General features: G+C 39.7%; 1 protein-coding gene across 1 annotated transcript; it reads left to right on the forward strand.

Moving 5' to 3' along the window:
* Positions 1 to 1,011: 1,011 nt before the first annotated feature.
* On the forward strand, positions 1,012 to 16,724 carry LOC117539128. Its single transcript, XM_034205159.1, has 10 exons — positions 1,012 to 1,171; positions 4,158 to 4,245; positions 4,610 to 4,713; positions 5,237 to 5,509; positions 5,588 to 5,681; positions 14,485 to 14,552; positions 14,660 to 14,806; positions 15,280 to 15,363; positions 15,464 to 15,593; positions 16,403 to 16,724. Exons 1-9 carry the CDS (start codon positions 1,031 to 1,033, stop codon positions 15,557 to 15,559), a joined length of 1,095 nt encoding a protein of 364 aa, XP_034061050.1. The 5' UTR covers positions 1,012 to 1,030; the 3' UTR covers positions 15,560 to 15,593; positions 16,403 to 16,724.
* Positions 16,725 to 20,549: the final 3,825 nt, after the last annotated feature.

The following is a 20,549-nucleotide window of genomic DNA, read 5'->3' on the forward strand; positions in this document are numbered from 1 at the left end:
AGTTATGAGATCTTCTTCTTCTTCGCTTTAATTACGAGTCTTATTATAAATCACCGAGCATGCCTGTGACATCACTTACGCGACCCAGAATGGGATTTGGGATTTGTAGTCTTTGTAGTAGCGTATTTTTCATAGTCTTATATTTCAGCAGTTTTACGACAAAATGTGACTTTTTTGACATGGAAATGATTGTTTAAGATTGACAAACATCATATGTGTAGTTCGTGGCACAATTCAAACGGGATCAAAAGATACGTGTTCTCTCTCCATTGAATTCAATGTAAATTTTTCGCTTCCGGGGTCCCATGGTCCGGAAGTAGATGGGCGTGACTTCGCCTCTCCATAGGAGCTATTGGAGCTACAACGAGCCGTTAAAGGCCAATGTGAGTTGCGTTTATCTTTACCCATGGATGCACAATAAGAACGGATCCATATCGTCTTACTGCCATCCCACGGAGCTGTAATAATGGATATATTGCACATGTTTGCTGTAATTCATTATCATACTACATGGGCTGTATGATTAAATCTTGTACCGTAAATGTTGTATTAAATAAAGTTAATATTACCGACATTATTAACGTCCCTGTAGCTTCGTATTGCACTAAGAAGCTTATTGCACTGTATATAAATATGTATATATATATATATATATATATACAGTGCAATAATTATTTCATGCTAAATGAAGCTCTGTTGGATATCACTAGATCCTGTTACAGCGTAATATAAGTACATAACGATTGATGTGTACATTAGCATCATTACTAGCTAGCTTCTAACTGCCGCCTCGTTCATATCAAATCCATGATAACAACAAACCATTACCATGCTGTCATGAACGCGCGGTGCTGTTACGTGTACGCAAATTAACGTGCTTGATGTGAACGAGCATTTTGGTTCAAGTTGCGCATGCTCTATGAGTGCACATACGGGTACTTCTCAGGCATGCTGGGTAATCTGTGACGTTTCACTCTCTCAAAAGTTGGGCCATTTTATCATCATGCGCTAATGAGCAGCTCTCATAGGAATGAATGAGGCCCCGCCTCCCACGCTGTATCCTGTTCTTATTATACATCCATGCGCTGGGACGGTCAAGAGACGAAGAAGAATTTACCTTCGTGTCTCACCAATCAACACCCATGGACCCCACTCTTCTTTGCTCCTCGAGGTAAGTTTTTCTGATAGTGTTTTAATTTAGAAACAGTTGACAAACATTTATTAAAATTAATGTCTCTATATAATATTAGCAGAGGAGCAACCGGAGTTTGAAACGGTCCCGGCAGAGCTCTGTAGAAGCAGATTATAGTTCTTCATCCTGCATTACACATGTTACTCAGGTAAAAGTACACAAGTATGACATCTAAATATACGTATCTAAATATGTGCAGATTAGTCAATTTCAGAATAATATATATGATATGTTTTATAATGATTGATCGGGAAAGTGTTCTCAAAGCTGGTAAAGGTGCAGCTAGTTTCAATGATTTTGTATACTGCAGGGTAGCTGGTGGATTTACTCCAGGTGGAACTAAAGTCTGATTTAACACTTGGTTATATTTCACATCATTCATCCACATCTGTAAAGTAACAGACCCGGCGCCGTGGGAGGGCCACACTCCTGCCCTCCCCCAATAAACACGTTTTTTATTATTTTTAAAAAGTAAAACAAAAAACGTTTTTATTTTTTTAATTATAAATAAACTGAACTTTAATGCTACGATGTATGTGATGTCAGATAGTAATATAAGAGCAATACATGAAAAACAGTTATGAAATACGACAGTAAAATACGAATACAGTTATAAAGGGGAGTGATTTGTAAAATATCCATAAAGAAAAATAAATCTGTTTACAGTTCTGTTTCATATGGGTGTTGAGAGATGTATCCATAGATCTCTTCATGTTGCTCTCTAACTAGGGCTGCTCGATTATGGCAAAAATCATAATCGATTATTTGGGTCAATAATTGTAATTGCGATTATTAAATGCGATTATTCATTGACATTGAAAACATCCATTTATTGTACTTTAAAACAAATACAAATAATAATTTGAATTTTTAACTGTTGAATTACACGTTCAGGGTAATCAACTGAAAAACCAATATAAAATAAAAATAAATTATACATTAATATCCACATTTAAATAAATAATATAAAAATAATAAATACCAATAAACAAGATCAACAAACATGTTGCAGTGCACTGTCACAACCTGAATACTCCTTAACATATAGCCAACATTTTGGTAAAACATATTCAACACATTCCACTCAGTTAAACATTAAAGGCTGGCCCACCGTCATGGTCCAGAAGTAACAGGAAATAAATGTTGAACTACAATTTAAGACCAAATAAAAATGTTTTGGCCACCATCGCAAATGCTGGTAGGGCTGCTCATGTCATCTCTTAAAAATGTTTTGCTAGAAACTAGGGCTGCTCGATTATGGCAAAAATCATAATCTCGATTATTTGGGTCAATAAGTGATATCACGATTATTAAAAATTATTATCCATTTACTTTGAAAACATCAATTTATTGGAGAAAAAATGTTTGAACAGTATGTTTTTAACAGTTGATCACCCTGAACTTTAAGTATAACTCAACTGAAAAATCAATAAATTAAAAAATGTATAATAATAATAAAAAAATAAACGTTATATTTCGATTACGTTGTTTTCGTAATCGTTGCAAGCCATAATCGTAATTGCGATTAAAAATAAGATTAATTGAGCAGCCCTAAGTAGAAAATTCCACTGTAGCGCCGCCCGGTACATTGATGGGAAACCCTACATGTTTGAGCACCCTCTATGAAGCGTCAAGCTACTCCACAGCACCTCCAACAAATCTCTGGCACCACCACTGGCCGCGGCACACGACGGTTTTGTGTGCCCTCCCATGAAAATCATATGCCCTCTCTGTAGATTTGTTCTGGCGCCGGGTCTGATTAGTAACTAAAGGTATTAAATACATGTAATGGAGTAAAAGTACACCATTTACATGGACATTCTCAAGTAAAGTATAAGTATCTCAAAATTGTATTTAAGTACAGTACTTGAGTAAATGTACTTAGTTACTTTACACCACTGGTTTTAACAACTATTATATCTCTATATTTGACTTCCGGTACTCCCCAGCAGTAATAATGGAGTATTTGTAGTGATTATGGGACACAGCAAGCTTCCCTGTGTGTGGTTTAGTGTAGGACAACATCTTAAACTGTTGATAACAAGACCTCATTCGTGTTGTAGAAACCACAGCACAAGTGCCCTGGTGTCCTGCAGTGCCAACACGTCCTCTCTGGTTCTATTATAGGAATTTGACTGAGTGAAATATAAACACGTCTGCCTCATGCGAATAATATAATGTCCTTAAGAGATATATTTTTTACAGCAAATGTAATGTGGTCTTAGGCAAAAAAAAAGCGTAGTGGTTTTCACACTGGTGAGCCGTGACTTTTATACCTAGGCCCTCTGAAAATAAAGCCCACCCATTTAGAGGGAAGATATGATTGGTCAATTCAATTGTACTGTCATGTGACATTACTCTCTCGTTGAGTTACTATAGCTGGCCCTCTGTGAATGTAGAGAGGAACCAACAAGCTCTCCCGTCTTCACATAACTCGCAGAGACGGCATTTAACCCTTCACATTCCAACAGAAACTGAACAGGCAGATTTGAAGGATTTATTTCTGTGGAAATGTTATTTTAAATACAATTAAATCAAGTTATTTTGGTAAAACTAATGACAAATATATGTTTTTTAATGTTTTCAAATATTATTTTTTAGGCCCTGACGGCTCGCCACTGGGTATTCAGTTTTTTCAACGATTTAAAAATAAAAAAAAATAAAATAAAAAACTAGTTCATATTAGTCAATATTTTAATTAAGGTAGAGTTCAGGAGGGAATATTTGGTTTTATAACTTTTTATAATTGTGGGAATAACCCTGATATACAATCACACCTTTCATATGTGTTGTTATTCTCTCCACCAGTTGAACATTTCACATTTTGTTGTCTGTTTTCATTTGTATGTATAGTTTTCAAGCCTTTATTGTTATAATAGCAGTGATATCAACATCCAATTATTGTTGGCTAAATGTATTTTGTAATGCGTGTCTGATTTAATAATTCTTCTGGTAATTCCTTAAGATGCCAAGACTTAAATCGTACCGTCGATCTCAGGCTGCTAAGAAGAATTGGGCTGTACAAAAGGCCCAACCAGCTGCCAGTTCAACATGTATGTAAAGAGAAACGTGTTCCTTCTGATTTGTTTGCACAATTCCTGTTTACTGTAATTTTACATTGATGTCTTTTTACGATTTTTATTTTAAATTTAGTTTTTTGATTTGCATTTTAAGAAATTATTGAATTACAAGGCATACATACTGTGACCAAATAAACACAGATAGCTACCTAAATAAATGAAACATTCACACTCAGGCTTACATTCATTGACAGATCTTTCCACCTGGTCATTATTAATGTTTTGTGTTCTATAATTGACCCATTCTTCCAATCTTTCATCAACAGAATGAACTTGTTTTCTGATTTTCATGGTTATTTTCTCCATTCCATAAATGTTGTTTCTTCCGATAATGAAGGTTACGGTACAGGTTACCGTCATGAAGCGCGGACATGGCCGACATCCTCCTTGACTGATCATCCCCACCAGTTGGTCATTCCTGACAGATATCCAGGGGAAAAAGTAAAACTGTACTCTACTCAACTTCCTGTGTTTCACTTAATTTAAATTACCAAAGTATTGGCATCAAAACATACTCAAAGTACCAGAAGTAATCGTTTTCTGTGATGCCTCATTTCAGAATCATATATGTTAAATAACTGGATTTTGATTATTGAAGTATTCATATTTTCATCACAGCTGGTAAAGGTGTCAATAATTTGAATAACTTGATATACTGCTGCTGGATGTCTTAACCAATAATTATATGTACATGTTTTTTTTATTAGTTGATTTATATTTTGTATTGGCAACTAATCTGAATCTTTAAAATCTGTCAGACAAATGTAGTGAATCATAAAATGAATGTAATCGGCTAGTATAAGTATAATAACATTTGTTGTTGATTCATTTGCGATTAATTGCGTGATAACTATGGACATAATTCATATATCAAATACATGTGAAATATAAAGGCCCTATAAATAAAACATTGTTTGTGGAAACGTTGTGATTTCATCAACAAAATAAATGGTATGTTTTTCAGTTTGTGCTGCTGGTTGGAGACTCTCATCTCAGATCCGTCGTGGATGGATTTGTGGAGATGCCTCGGGGGGGACTTTCCTTCGGACTCATGGCGACACCAGGGGGGGGCGCACAGGTTCTGAAGAGCGAGTTTGAGGGAGCTGTTCTGCCTTCGACCCCCGATGCAGTCTGTGTTCTGGCCCCCGGCATTAACTTGGGAAAGAGCCGGACCCCCGGAGCGGCTGGTGCCGATTTTGGCTCTCTCCTGACCAGAGTCCTGCTCAGCTGCCCCAACGTAAGCATGTTGTTCATGTTTTCAATGTGAATGACATTTAATATTGAGTGTTACAATATGAATTGTCCTTTTGTAAAGGTGCTTGTCGTGGACTTCCCTCCACGTCTGGACATTGCAGCAGATGACCAGAATGCCTTGCGGCAGGAGTTTCGCCTTGTAGCTGCCAGGATGGGTATGTATTATGATTTATTTTCAGTACATTAAACAATATATAAAGGGTTATTTATTTTTATGAAACAGATCAATTGTGTTCTTTCCACAACAGTCATATGTGTTGAGGACACGGTGTGTGTGACTGACGGATGCTGAAGAACGTCTGTTTCAACATGTACAAACTTCATTGACTTTTCAGGTTATGAAATTGAACAGTGAAAAGGCGTGTGTTGTACCTGAAATGCAAAGACAAAGTAAAACATCTATATACAGGGCCGCACATAACAGATGCGCAGGTGCGCATGCGCACCTCCGCCAAAAAAAGAGCACCGGGTCATTTGAAAAAAGGCGCATTTGCGTACCAACATTGAGAAAGAGAGAGGAGAGAGAGAGAGAGAAAGATATTTGCGAGTTGCATATGAACTCAGGGCCGGCCCGTCGCACTGTCGTTGATTTTCGCCTAGGGCGCCAGATCTGTGGAGGCGCTGCGCTGGTAGCTCTGGGAGGGAAAAAAACATTTTTGACCGTTGGGGCTCATCCTAATTTTCGGCCTTGATGTAACAATATTCATTATTAAGTAAATGTAACACCCTTTTCACCCCGGTTACACATTTCATTTGCCCTGTACGATGGGCGCTGTAAGTGATGAAAATGGGGGATGTTGGCTTATCTGGCGCCCGCAGCTCACAGCCAAAATGCGAGTGAGCGAGGGAGAGAGAGAAGGGCGCACCGCCCGGTACCGGCGCTGTTATTATTAGAATCTGGTGCTAGCTGCTCTAACAGATGTAAGAAGAAGATGTTTCTACAATGATGTGGAGGGAGAGTCCTCTCCAGTCAGACTGAGAGGCTGATGACTACAGCTCAGTGAGGTAAAGGACTCTGAGTGTTTAGATAGTTCACTTTAGCTCAGTGGTTCTCAAACTTTTTCTGGCATTCCCCACTTTGAACAGGTGGGCCTTTTCAAGCCCCACCTGTTCCTCATCTCCAATAAAATGGTAGGCCAAGCTTAAAATGGTCAAATGTATCGTTCTATAACGGGGGTCTCCACCTTTTTTAGGATGAGAGCTACTTTAAAAAAAAAAAAGTTGTGAGCTACTTTTACACCTCTTTTTAAATTTTTTTGCAGTGTATATATTTAGCACATTTTAACATTATTATATGCTTACCTTTAACCTTTGTGTGCTGTTTGGGTCTGTGGGACCCGTTTGCAGTGAAAAGAAAATGTATGATTTTTTTTTTATCACTAGAACCGCCAACGGGTAAATTTGACCCGCAGCTGTTTTTTGATTGTATGTAACTTTTTTTCAATAACATATTAAAGTCTCCCAGTCCGTGACTTTTCCTGAATGTGTGTTATGTAGCACCCTCTGTTGTTAACAATTGTCAATAGGAAGTCAGATTGAAAAAATCGGCAAAAAAAATGCCATTTATACCCATATCCACCAGCGGGTAATATTTACCTCATAGAAAATGCAGCGTAAACATGACGTGTTGCTATAGCAACGCCTTTTGTCTACTGCGGTTCCTTATAGATTGAGAGAGATAGATAGATAGATAGATAGATATATAGATATATTGATAGATGGATAGAGAGAGATATAGACAGATAGATAGTTATAGATAGTGTAACATCTTGGAGAATACAAGATCTTGGATGACTGAGCTCACGTTGAGGACGTAATGCATGTGTGCAGGTTACGTGCAAGTTGAATAAAGATGGACACTCGGAATGAGAGAAGTAGTCCGGGTCGTCTGTTTATGTAGACAATTATATGAACATAGAACAGAACATTACGGATAGATCGATAGATAGTTATAGAGAGATAGAGAGAGAGAGAGAGATAGAGATTTGTACCTAAACAAAACACAAGTCTAACACCAAGTGTTTAAATCAGCACTCTTAGCGATATTTTATACTTCATGCTATCTGCACAAACTATATCATATGAAAAGCTGAGAGTCCACAGATTCTATTGGTATAGGTTTCATCCCTGTGCGATCAAAACTCACTGTTCTGTATGATAAATAAAAGAACATTGTACCTTGCAAATCAATAGCGGGTACATTTTACCCGTTGGCGGTTTTAGGTATACAGCGACCTCTGGCGGTTCTAGTGTTAAATGTTGAAGTTAAATGCATCAATCTGGTGCACTTTGAGCACAAAATGAATTTATGGATACATCTCTCAACACTCAGATGAAAGGGAGCTGTATACTTTTCAATAATCCAAACATCTTTAGAATATGATCACAATAACAAATCATTTAAACTGGTTTATTCTTATCTTATGTTACCTAGTTAGCATTCTTTCTTTTAATGTATGCATTACTAATCACTCCCCTTTTAAACTGTTTACTGTCCGATAGTACACATTGGAATGATTTCTTACTTTATCTTGTACAACTAGGCTATATTAAATAGATAAAGGTTCTCTCTCTCTCTTTCTCTCTCTCTCTGTCTCTGTCTCTGTCTCTGTCTCTGTCTCTGTCTGTGTGTGTGTGTCTCGCTCGCTCACAGAGGCTGTGTGCTCCTCCGTGGCGATGATGGCTTGCGTTAAAAGTAGGGCCGGGACTTTAACGCGTTAATTAAGATTAATTAATTACACAACAATTAACGCGTTAAAAAAATTAACGCATTTTAATCGCACTTATTTTTGCACCGCGGAACGTTTCTCACTGGATGAGTTTCAGGCGTACCGATTATACTGGAGCACCAACTAACGTTCATGACTTCAGACAACAACAAACCACAGTGAACAACAGTGGAAAATGTTGTTTTAAAAAACGGACGGATGGAAGCGTCGATAAGAGCACGGTTGTGTGCAAATTATGCAAAAAGGAATTTGCATATCACCGCAGCACATCAAGCCTCAAGTATCACCTCAATGCAAAACATATAGTAGCTAGCGTGGAAGCTAGCGTGGACGTTAGCCTCTTTTATCGCGTTCACACCAAAAAGAGCCGGTACTAAAATTAGTTCATGAGAACCTTTTTACCCCCACGAAAGTCCCTGCTAGAGAGCAGAGAGCTGCTAGAGAGCAGGGACTTTCGTACGGCTCTCTTGTGAGAAAAGAGCTATATTTCTGATTGGCTGGGCGGATTGCAAACCACGCCCCGTAAAACTCCCAAAAAGTTTTGTGAAGCCGCCATTTTATTATCCTCGCATTAGCATTATTAGCATTAGCCCAGCGCAGAAACGCAGAGAGACTAACTTATGGCAACACAAAATAAAACATGGGAGCGGTGGAGATGAGGAGGTGTCGGCGTTCTGGCGATTTACTCGGAAGGCTGCTGGGACTCCCAGCAGCTTCTACTGAAGCCAGTCCCCAACTCCGGGGACTTCCGGCCGGGGACTTTGGGCGGCAGTATACGCCGTGAAGTGGTTTGCGGCCTGCCAGTAAACCCAAAGCAGAAGAAGAAGAAGTGACGTCAGCGGCTTAATTTGACTAATCCACCCCCAGGTTCAAAGAGTTCTCATGAACTAAATTCTCATGAACCTTTGTGGGAAAAGTACTGCGGTGTGAATGCGCCTAATGGTATACTAAAATCCATGTGAAAAAAATTGCTTCTCACTGTTCTTAGGTCAAATATTTATATGTGATTAAAAATGCGATTAATTTCGATTAATTAATTACAAAGCCTCTAATTAATTAGAATAATTTTTTTAATCGAGTCCCGGCCCTAGTTAAAAGATAATAATAAACATAGGCCTATTTGTAAAATGGGGGGACACAAACGGGATTTCGAAAAGCGTCAAGGTTAAACTCCTTATGAAGTGGTGAGGTATCGCACCACATTGCTTTTCTTCCTGACTGCAACGCTGTTTGTGTGTGTGTGTGTGAGAGCATTTCACATGTGTGTATGAGAGATTTTTACACATGTCTGCAAATGACTTTGGTTTCAGTTGTGTGTGTGTGAGCAGGCTCGGATTGGCCATCAGGAGATTCGAGACTTTTCCCGTTGGGCCGCTGCCGTTGGTGGGCCGCTGGCTCTGGCATAGGTGGGCCGTGGACTTTCACAGCGCCGCTGCGCCGGTACCGCATCCGCCGGTACCGCATCCGCCGTTGCGAGGCTCTGGCGGCTCCGGCAGGTCCGGTGCAGCGGTGCTATGAAAGTCCACCGCCGTTGCTATGAAAGTCCACCGCCGTTGCGAGTCTCCGGCTGTAATAATCCACTACCGCCCGTGAGGACCCAGGTTCGATTCCGGCCTGAGGTCCAAAACATTTTTATTTTTTTTAAATAAAAAAAAAAAAATCTCCCGTTCATCGCGTCCATTCGCGCGCCCCACACTTTGAGAAACGCTGCTTTAGTCTAAGTTCAAACAGTTTGGTCACAATTTATGTAAACACATATTTCCAAGGCACTCCTTTATAATTATTGGGATAAACAGGTTTTAAATCATTCCAATGTATACTATAGGACAGTAACCAAAAATATCCTTTAAAACTGGAGATAAAGAAAAATGCATAAATAAATGTTAAGGTAAAATAAGATATGAATGAACAACACAAATAAAATAAGTTACATTCATTTGTTATTAGCTATGGTAGGTTATTGGTTATGTTCACATACTTATTTGATTACATCCACTTGTCTAAGATGACAACAGAGACTTTCGACCCAAAACCAGCTGTTGACTTGTGGATGCAAGCAGCTAATCACAGACTCAACCAGAGAGGAAGAAGTAGGCCTACATCATCAGCTACCATGTCTGACAGAGAGGAAGACAGTGAGGAGAACAGTCAGGAGAACACCAATGTTTTGAGATGTGCAAGTAAATACAAATCAAATAGAAATAGTGAAATAAGAGTCCATATACAAGTAAATGGAATATGATATATTGGATAAATAATTAGCAAGATGCAAACTAGGGATGGATATCGTTTGAAATTTATCGATTCCGATTCCGGTTCTGCTTATCGATTCCGGTTCTTATCAATTCCCCGTTTCGATTCCAAAAGTGTAAAAGAAAGAGGTCAAACGTTTAGATAACAAAAATATCTTTATTCTTTTAAGCTTTAACTGACATTTTTACGAATAAAATATATACATTGAACAAAAATATAAACGCAACACTTTTGTTTTTGCTCCCATTTTTTATGAGATGAACTCAAAGATCTAAAACATTTTCTATATGCACAAAATAACCATTTCTCTCAAATATTGTTCAAAAATCTGAAAAATCTGTGATAGTGAGCACTTCTCCTTTGCCGAGATAATCCATCCCACCTCACAGGTGTGGCATATCAAGATGCTGATTAGACAGCATGATTATTGCACAGGTGTGCCTTAGGCTGGCCACAATAAAAGGCCACTCTGAAACGTGCATTTTTGCTTTATTGGGGGGGGTCTGGGGGGGTCCGAAAACCAGGCAGTATCTGGTGTGAGGGGTAGGGTTAGGGTAATGTTGTGAATCGAGTGGCCTGTGTTCGTCGTCCATTACATACGCCCAGTACTCAAGTTGTAAAAAAAAATCAGGGGGGATGGTGGATTTTATCATATGGGGACATGTGCTGATAACCCGCCGAGGGTGGGAGACCAACCAGCATAAAGATAATTATTATACTCCTAAAACAACATGCATGTTATGGATGTTCAGATACTCCTGTCATTGCTCTTGACCAAGGCACCTCAGAATTAGAGTCGGTCCCCGGGCTGCCATGGCACCACTAACATTTAGGGTCAAATGCAGAGGACAATTAGTGCTAAATCTTTTTTTCACTTTAATTTAAAGGGGGGGAGGGGATACAAAAATGTGGTTATAATGAAAGTCTATGGTACAAATCTTGTAGATTAACAGTCCCTCATTTATTATTCAGATGATCAACTGATTATACTAATAATAAAGTCAAAATAGTTTTTAGAATATTGAATTATAGTGTATTTTTTCAAAAAAGCAGTTACTGGTATACGATCAAAACTGGTATCTAAAGTGTTACATTTGTATCGTAATTAATTAAATCATTATGTAAATTCTTCATGAAAAATGTGAGGACATTTAAAAAAAAAATATTGATCCGTCATCATTTTATTGCAGTTCAAATACAAATATTTTATGTTAACATTCCCAATGTTACTTTTTTTAACAGGGCATTAAGTGCAAATTGAAATTGTTTACAAAATATGAAAATATATTAAAAGATTATACAGATAATACAAAATAGGACCAATGTTGTCAATGGCTGCCGATTCCACTCTCCCCCATCTCATAGAAGTTTCCAAAGATTTTCATAATCATGCTTTTTGGTCTCAATTTTTCTGGCTCTTGCTTTCGGATTGTTAGCTAAGCAATGGCTTTGAAGCCAAGTCTTGACATATACCTCTGGTCTGAACTTGTTCAGTGGAGGGCCAACACTTGATGAAAAGCAAGGCTGACATGCTTTTTACCTCCAGGGAGCTTCTAGTTGTGGTTAAAATGTTCATTTGACTAAACCCACGTTCACACTCAGCTGTGGAGATGACCAGAGTGTTCACTGCTTGAAGGAGGGGTTTCAGCTCTTCTGGTGCTGGTGGTATCATTTCATCAACAGTTTTGAGTCTTACCAGCTAACTAACACGAGAGAAAAACGTATAACTCAAAACTAAGTTGTTATTGCTGCTTATGTCCATAGATTCCACCTTTGGTGACTAAAGTAATGAGTAAGATTACTGACTCTTGACTTACCTGAAATGTTATTTTTAGTATTTTTAAATATGAAGTCCCTCAGATCGCGTTGTCCTCCTGGTCGCTTGGCCATTGTGATGACCGTTACCTGCGCTTCTGGCATCGATCAAATAGGCGCATCACGGCGCTCTGGCGCCCTCTAGGGCACTCGCATAGTATAGCGTCAGTGACTTGGTAAAAATGTCATTGCATGTGTGCGTGCTCCCTCGCCCACAGTATTTTACTCAAAATGCGCAAAATTAATGTTGAAATAGCAGTAATACCAGTGCCACGTTCATTGATAAAATGACATAAGGGATGGAAAGGGGGAATGGCAGTTTTAGAAGGGGGATGATTTTGACCGTTTTTATTTCAGGGGGGATGCCATCCCCCCTCATCCCCCCTCAACTCGAGTACTGCATACGCCTGCCCATACCATAACCCCACCACCACCATGGGCCACTCGATTCACAACATTACCCTAACCCTAACCCTACCCCTCACACCAGATACTGACTGGTTTTCGGACCCCCCAGACCCCCCCAATAAAGCAAAACTGCACGTTTCAGAGTGGCCTTTTATTGTTGTGTATTTTCTATGGGTACCCGGTACCCGGCATTTTCTTATCGGTTCTCATCTGGAACCGAGTTTTGGTTCCCAACCCTAATGCAAACAGATGAATTGTTTATTGATAGTTTATTGAAAAGGTTCAGTTGTTTAACAGTCTTATGGCCTGTGGGATGAAGCTGTCCCTGAGTCTGGTGGTTTTAGTCCGGATGCTTCGGTACCGCCTGCCAGACGGCAACAGACTGAACAGTTTGTGGCTGGGGTGATGGGGGTCTTTTATAATCCTGAGGGCTTTCTTCCTGAGCCGCTGGGAGTACAGGTCCTCCATGGATGGCAGCTCCGTCCTGGTGATGTGCTGTGCAGTTTTCACCACCCTCTGTAGAGTCTTATGATTAAGGGCGGGGCAGCTGCCGTACCAGGCCGTGATGCAGCCAGTCAGGATACTCTCTATGGTGCACCTGTAGAAGGTCAGGATCCTCTCTATGGTGCACCTGTAGAAGGTAAGGATCCTCTCTATGGAGCACCTGTAGAAGGTCAGGATCCTTTCTGCACCTGTAGAAGGTCAGGATGCTCTCTATGGTGCACCTGTAGAAGGTCAGGATCCTCTCTATGGTGCACCTGTAGAAGGTCAGGATCCTCTCTATGGTGCACCTGTAGAAGGTCAGGATGCTCTCTATGGTGCACCTGTAGAAGGTCAGGATGCTCTCTATGGTGCACCTGTAGAAGGTCAGGATCCTCTCTATGGTGCACCTGTAGAATGTCAGGATCCTCTCTATGGTGCACCTGTAGAAGGTCAGGATCCTCTCTATGGTGCACCTGTAGAAGGTCAGGATCCTCTCTATGGTGCACCTGTAGGTCAGGATCCTCTCTATGGAGCACATGTAGAAGGTCAGGATGCTCTCTATGGTGCACCTGAAGGTCAGGATCCTCTCTATGGAGCACATGTAGAAGGTCAGGATGCTCTCTATGGTGCACCTGAAGGTCAGGATCCTCTCTATGGTGCACCTGTAGGTCAGGATCTTCTCTATGGAGCACCTGTAGAAGGTCAGGATCCTCTCTATGGTGCACCTGTAGAAGGTCAGGATCCTCTCTATGGTGCACCTATAGGTCAGGATCCTCTCTATGGTGCACCTGTAGAAGGTCAGGATCCTCTCTATGGTGCACCTGTAGAAGGTCAGGATCCTCTCTATGGTGCACCTGTAGAAGGTCAGTATCCTCTCTATGGTGCAAGAAGGAGCCGCTGTCGAGCTGTCATTTACTCACATAAATAAACTCACAAAACCGAATGAACATTCTAGTCTGCGCCTAACTTGGCGGTACATTTAGGCAAGTAAAGATATACGCAGATGTGGAAAAAGTACTCAGATCTTGTACTTAGGTAACAGTAGAAGTACCAGAGTGTAGGAATACTCTGTTACAAGTAAAAATACTGCATTTAAAAAAGAAAAGTAAAGTAATATCATCAAAATATAGTTAAAGTAGTCATTGTGCAGATTGGTCCATTTCAGAATAATGAAAGGAAAGTAGCAACAACAACAAGGGGTTTTATACGATATGTTGTTTAATTAATAAGTAAGAAAATGCTCTGACATTTCTATGTAAATTTTTTGAAGGTCTGCAATACTTTTCCATTCATAATCACTTTCCTGCAAACTGCCATGACCTGTGGGCCAAAGATGGGGTAAGTTATCTGTGAAGGGGAAATGTCGATTCACATTTCTGCAGGTTATGGCCGAGGTTTTGTGAGTAAAACGTCTGAAGTGTTTTTGTAATTGCCTATGTGTGCAGATTCATTTGAGTGACGATGCGGGGATGCCCCTCCTGCTGCAGCTGATCTGGACTGCCACCTCTCTGCACCTGGGGTCACCACCGCCCCCCCGGGGACCTGCTCCGGGGCCCGATGTGAAGGCAGAGCCTGAAGGACAGAGCTGGCAGGTAATGGCCTTCACACTGTAGGGGTTAAGATATTTATGGGAAAAGCTTTTCTTAAGGAATTTACATTTGAATGATCAGGGAGCGTTGTTGTGTTTCTTATTTTTATTAATTTAGCAATTATGCTGAACAGAGCACATGAAAATGTGTAGATACAAACAATTACAGTAGCGTTCGCAAATCATTAGCAATACAGTTTTACTACAACTAATAATAATATATTATTATAGTATGTAATATGCACATAAACATACACCCACAATTATATACTTAATGAGAAAATAAAAACAACTATATAAATAATACTAATTATATTAAATATAAGGACACACATCACTGAGGCAGGGGCTAGTGGGCTACATGAGTGTTGTCCCTATACTGGACCAACGGTACCGTCCCTATCCCCAAAACGACACATCCAGAATGTCATTTCATGGATATTGGCAGTGCAGGAACCCGTTTGTCTTATCTTACAGCTGAGGCACCCTGAGGGAGAGGGGCACCCTGAGGGGCCTCAACAGTCCGTGGAGACTAACAGAAGGAGGAGGGTTCAGCCGCAGGTTTGTTATGCTTCCGGTATACTTCAATGTTTACATATAGATTTGTTTATTGATGTTGATACGTGCAGTATTTGCCTGTTTACTAAGTTGATTTCCACAGGTTATGAAAGAGTGTTTCATCCCCCTGAAACGTGTGAGGATCAGCACTGAAGATCTGGCGAAAGTAATAAAAAGTGGTTCCATCACATCCTCCTGAGGACCCAACAGCAACGGTTCCTAAACCCAGACAGGTACTGAGCTCTGTCCCTTGATCTGTCAGCAGAGACAGTATTATAATCAGGGGTGCACATCACTTGTTTAGTGAGTTACTCAGATGAGTACCAGGAGACAGCGTTTGGTACTCACCCCACACGAAGCGTGGTCCTCCTCAGTGTCTCCTTCACTGTCCTCTATTTACACTTCTTGCATGCTAGATGATGCAGATGATGAAGATGCACCTCCCTGTCTCTTTGTAAGCCTCCGATTTGCTTTCTCCAAAACTTGTTGCCAAAACTGTGAAGTCCTTGCATTTCCTGAGGCCAAGTTGAAGGATCAAATACTAAGAAATGATCACATGACTTGAAGTCATATCTGATTTCAGAGGTGGGAAGTTACTAAGTACACTTATTCAAGTACTCTACTTAAGTACAATTTTGAGATATTTGTACTTTACTTGACTTTGATCTAATTTGTAAAATTAGCTGCACCTTTACCAGCTTTGAGAACACTTTCATGATCAATCATTATAAAACATATCATATATATTATTCTGAAATGGACCAATCTGCACAATGACTACTTTTACTGTCGCTACTTTCACTATATTTTGATTATCATACTTGTATACTTTTACTTGAGTAACATTTTGAATGCAGGACTTTTACTGTAACAGAGTACACTCTAATACTTTTACTTTTATTTTATCCAGCAGTTAGAGAAACTACTATAACTATAAATTAATGTAATGATCTTGTTTTTTGTATCCTATTCACACTTGCTACGAGGAATGCGATGTTAATGTGTCTGTTTCTGACCCTCCACCTTCTCCTAACCCCACCAGTCTCCGGTTTGAGCCCTCGTTGGACAGGTTGGCAGTTCTGAAAGTGATGTCTTTCACCCGCAGAGGGGTTCTGTCTTCAATGAAGACAATTTTCATTACTGCCAAGGGATTTGACGTTATATTGAAGGCTCCTCAAATTTGGAACCCTTTTGAGGAACCTGTAAATGTAAGAAGAAAGAAAATGTGTAATGTCATTGTTCTGAGACATGTTCTGTTACAACCTGCTTCCTGTGTGCATTGTATCAATATTGCTTAATTTGTGTGCAATTCTCTGAAATGAATGTCTTTGACCTCATGGTAATAAAACGTCATTGTATTCCTACTGTGCGTTGTCATCCCATAATGAGAAATGGAATTGATTAACATTACGCTGCTATACTCACTGAGGGCTTCCAGAAGGTGTTGATCACAGTAGTGATGGAGGTCAGGGACAAACGGTTTATGTTATCTCAATGGACGCTTCCACAGTGGTTGCATCAGAAATCTCATTTGAGAACTTTTGAAATTGGAACAATATTATTAGAGTACATTATGCCACAATAATGGTCCTTTTTAATTGTCCATCAAATCAAGTTTTATTTATATAGCACATTTTTAAACTATTTTTGGTCGAGCCAAAAATACATATAATAAAAATACCCTACAGTAAAGACACTTTACAGTAAATACAACAGCACAGTTTGTGCAGAATATCAGTATGAGAAAAACGACACCCTCTGTCCTTAGACCCTCACATCGTACAAGGAAAAACTTCCAGAGAAAACCCACAGTTTAAGGGGAAAAATGGGAGAAACCTCAGGGAGAGCAACAGAGGAGGGATCCCTCTCCCAGGACGGACTGACGTGTGTAAATCGAATAGATCATACATCCATCCAAGGTTGCAAAATATATGCCTTTAATGTACTTCCAAAGGGTTTTCATTCATATTAGGTTTTTTTGTTAAGGTGAGACACGGCAGGCAAAAACATCGCTTTTCAAGTAGGCCTACTGGTCAATTTTGAGCTATTTTGATTCTATAACATGTTTTCTTTCAGGCTTTTGGAAGGAAAACGTACAAAATACACATTTAAGTGTTTATTTTACTATAGTTTGTCTATTTGCGTCTGTAGATTTCTCCTAAATTCACCAAAAGTTAGCATTCTAACGTAACATAAAGTACCGCGACCGCTGTGTGCAACATGTCAACAGAGGTATCGCTGGAAAGCTGTGTCTCTCCTGCACAATCTCATTGGATCCAAATATGTTCATTTCCTTTGTATCAGCAACCAATCGTGAAAGCACAAAGGGGTCTTAAACCAATAAACGAAATCTCATTGGCTGGTGTCAATTTCTGACAACATGATTCGTTCAGATGCGTCACGTGGTGTGCTAAAACACTTCCTGGTTAGCTTTCCGCTAGAAATCTCAAAATGGCAAAAGAACGGCGAAAAAAACGTTCACAGAGAAGACTGTCACTACCCGATCTGCAGTGCGCATGTGCGAGATGGTCCGCCATATTGGACAACTCCGGACGGCAACCCAAGTAGGACAACATTGACACAGTGGCTTTTGGCAAAGCTCAAACTAAAACGAGAGAGAGATGTGTTATTGTTATTACAACGTGACTTCACTATTATTTAACAACTCTTTTTATGGGGTTCTTTTATTTGGGGTTAAGTACATTGTCAGAATAAGTGAGACATGGATGTAACTTCTGTTAGACAGCTATCATACTGAATACATATTTACTGTGAATGTGTGCAAAAATGTATGGCATATGGCTGTCTAACAGAAGTTACATCCATTTCTCACTTATTCTGACAATGTACTTAACCCCAAATAAAAGAACCCAATAAAAAGAGTTGTTAAATAATAGTGAAGTCACGTTGTAATAACAATAACTCATCTCTCTCGAGTTTTCCTTTTGAGCTTTGCCAAAAGCCACTGTGTCAATGTTGTTCTACTTGGGTTGCCGTCCGGAGTTGTCCAATATGGCGGACCATGCAGATCGGGCAGAGCTGCAGATCGGGTAGTGACAGTGACAAAGACGACAACAATTGTCACTTGCACGAAGCAAGGTTATACAAAAAACAAATGACCCCGAACATGAAATACCTTCACAGAGTGCGTCGATGCGCAAGCTATCATCCAAAGAAGGTTTAGCTAGCGCCTCACTGCAATCTTTAAAGGTCGTTTTCTCAAAATTAGTTTTTTCTCCTACTCCGAGTTCGAAATTTGAACTTCAGTAGCACGTAGAGACACCAAACCTTCCAGTTATATTCCTATCAATATTATGAAGGCTTTTACAGAAGAGTTTGTTAATATATCATTCATAGCCTGAATTATACAACATTGTATACCTAAAAACATGGCGAAAATTGATATTTTAGGGCTGTTGACAATATTTTCTGATTTATGGAGTGATAAAAAGAGATATCCAATATCCATTCTGTAAAAGCCTTAGATGCTAATATGACTACAAAATGAAACAAGAATTTTGAACCTGGCTTTATCCAAAGTTCAGATTTCGATTCCTGAAATGTGTTAAAATATGTGCATATTTAATGAGATAATGATAATTTGCATATTTAAACATGCTATTTCCGAAAACTTGTAATACAAAAAACAATTGCCTTATTGTAAGTAATTAACTAGAGAAATGTCTAGCTGATACCTTTAAGTTAAACAAATTACCCTATTCACCTGGGGTGTCTCACCTTAATTGTATAAATCACACATTTGAATACAAGGTCTCTAGAGTAAATACGCTGTATTTTAATTGAATATGAGCTTTACACAAACCAGACCGCTCAATGGAGTCATTTGAATGAAATGATGTCCTGGGGTGCGTTTCACTTCGGTCAGAGCCCTAGAGAGATAAGAGTTAAGACACTCCCATAGACCTCCGTTGTAAAAAATGGCGGCGCCTACTTCCGGGGTATGCACATCGAAATAGTTCAAAAATATTGTCATTTGGGCGTTGAACCAAGCCCCCAGGAAGTGTGCCGGACTAAGATGAAAATATTCGTGCTGGCCAAACGGCGGTACTACACTTCCGTTTGGTTGCCAGGCCCGGAAACACTTTTTCCCATTGACTTACATGGGGAAAGAGTGGTCTGTAACTCGTTGGATACTTTTTTTAAAACTAAATAAACTACCCAGTATGAACACTTGTATAGCCCTTATTAAAAACATTCATTCCTCAAGTTGTAAAAATGTGCTAATAACGTTATTCTGAGAGTTATTTCCCTCTGCATTATGAACGCGCATCTAACCCACGGGACCGCGCCGCCCGGCACGTTCATGTTACGTGTCCCGACCAATCAGAGCACACTGTGCTCACAGGGAGGGTGGGGCTGGAGCTATTGGAGCTACAACGAGCCGTTAAAGGCAGAGAGTGAAATTCAGTGAATACACGTAGTTTACAGAGATGCTGTATGAGAAACCAATGTGAGTTGCGTTTATCTTTACCCATGGATAAGAACGGATCCATATCGTCTTACTGCCATCCCACGGAGTTGTAATAATGGATATATTGCACATGTTTGCTGTAATTCATTATCATACATGGGCTGTATGATTAAATCTTGTACCGTAAATGTTGTATTAAATAAAGTTAATATTACCGACATTATTAACGTCCCTGTAGCTTCGTATTGCACTAAGAAGCTTATTGCACTGTATATAAATAGGCTATATATAAATATATATATATATATATATACAGTGCAATCATTATTTCATGCTAAATGAAGCTCTGTTGGATATCACTAGATCCTGTTACAGCGTAATATAAGTACATAACGATTGATGTGTACATTAGCATCATTACTAGCTAGCCGCTAGCTGCTAACTGCCGCCTCGTTCATATCAAATCCATGATAACAACAATCTATTACCATGCTGTCATGAACGCGCGGTGCTGTTACGTGTACGCAAATTGACGTGCTTGATGTGAACGAGCATTTTGGTTAAAGTTGCGCATGCTCTATGAGTGCACATACGGGTACTTCTCAGGCATGCTGGGTAATCTGTGACGTTTCACTCTCTCAAAAGTTGGGCCATTTTATCATCATGCGCTAATGAGCAGCTCTCATAGGAATGAATGAGGCCCCGCCTCCCACGCTGTATCCAGTTCTTATTATACATCCATGCGTTGAACCCATGG

Source organism: Gymnodraco acuticeps, unplaced genomic scaffold (genome assembly GCF_902827175.1).
Source record: "Gymnodraco acuticeps unplaced genomic scaffold, fGymAcu1.1, whole genome shotgun sequence".
NCBI classification, from domain to species: Eukaryota; Metazoa; Chordata; class Actinopteri; order Perciformes; family Bathydraconidae; genus Gymnodraco; species Gymnodraco acuticeps.

What these genes read in the sequence shown, in the direction of transcription:
- LOC117539128 (XM_034205159.1), top strand. Translation starts at nt 1,031, where the DNA reads ATGAATGAGGCCCCGCCTCCCACGCTGTATCCTGTTCTTATTATACAT. An exon ending in CCTTGTAGCTGCCAGGATGG is followed by an intron (nt 5,682 to 14,484) that starts GTATGTATTATG and finishes AATTTTTTGAAG; the next exon opens with GTCTGCAATACTTTTCCATT. An exon ending in CTGAAGGACAGAGCTGGCAG is followed by an intron (nt 14,807 to 15,279) that starts GTAATGGCCTTC and finishes CTTATCTTACAG; the next exon opens with CTGAGGCACCCTGAGGGAGA.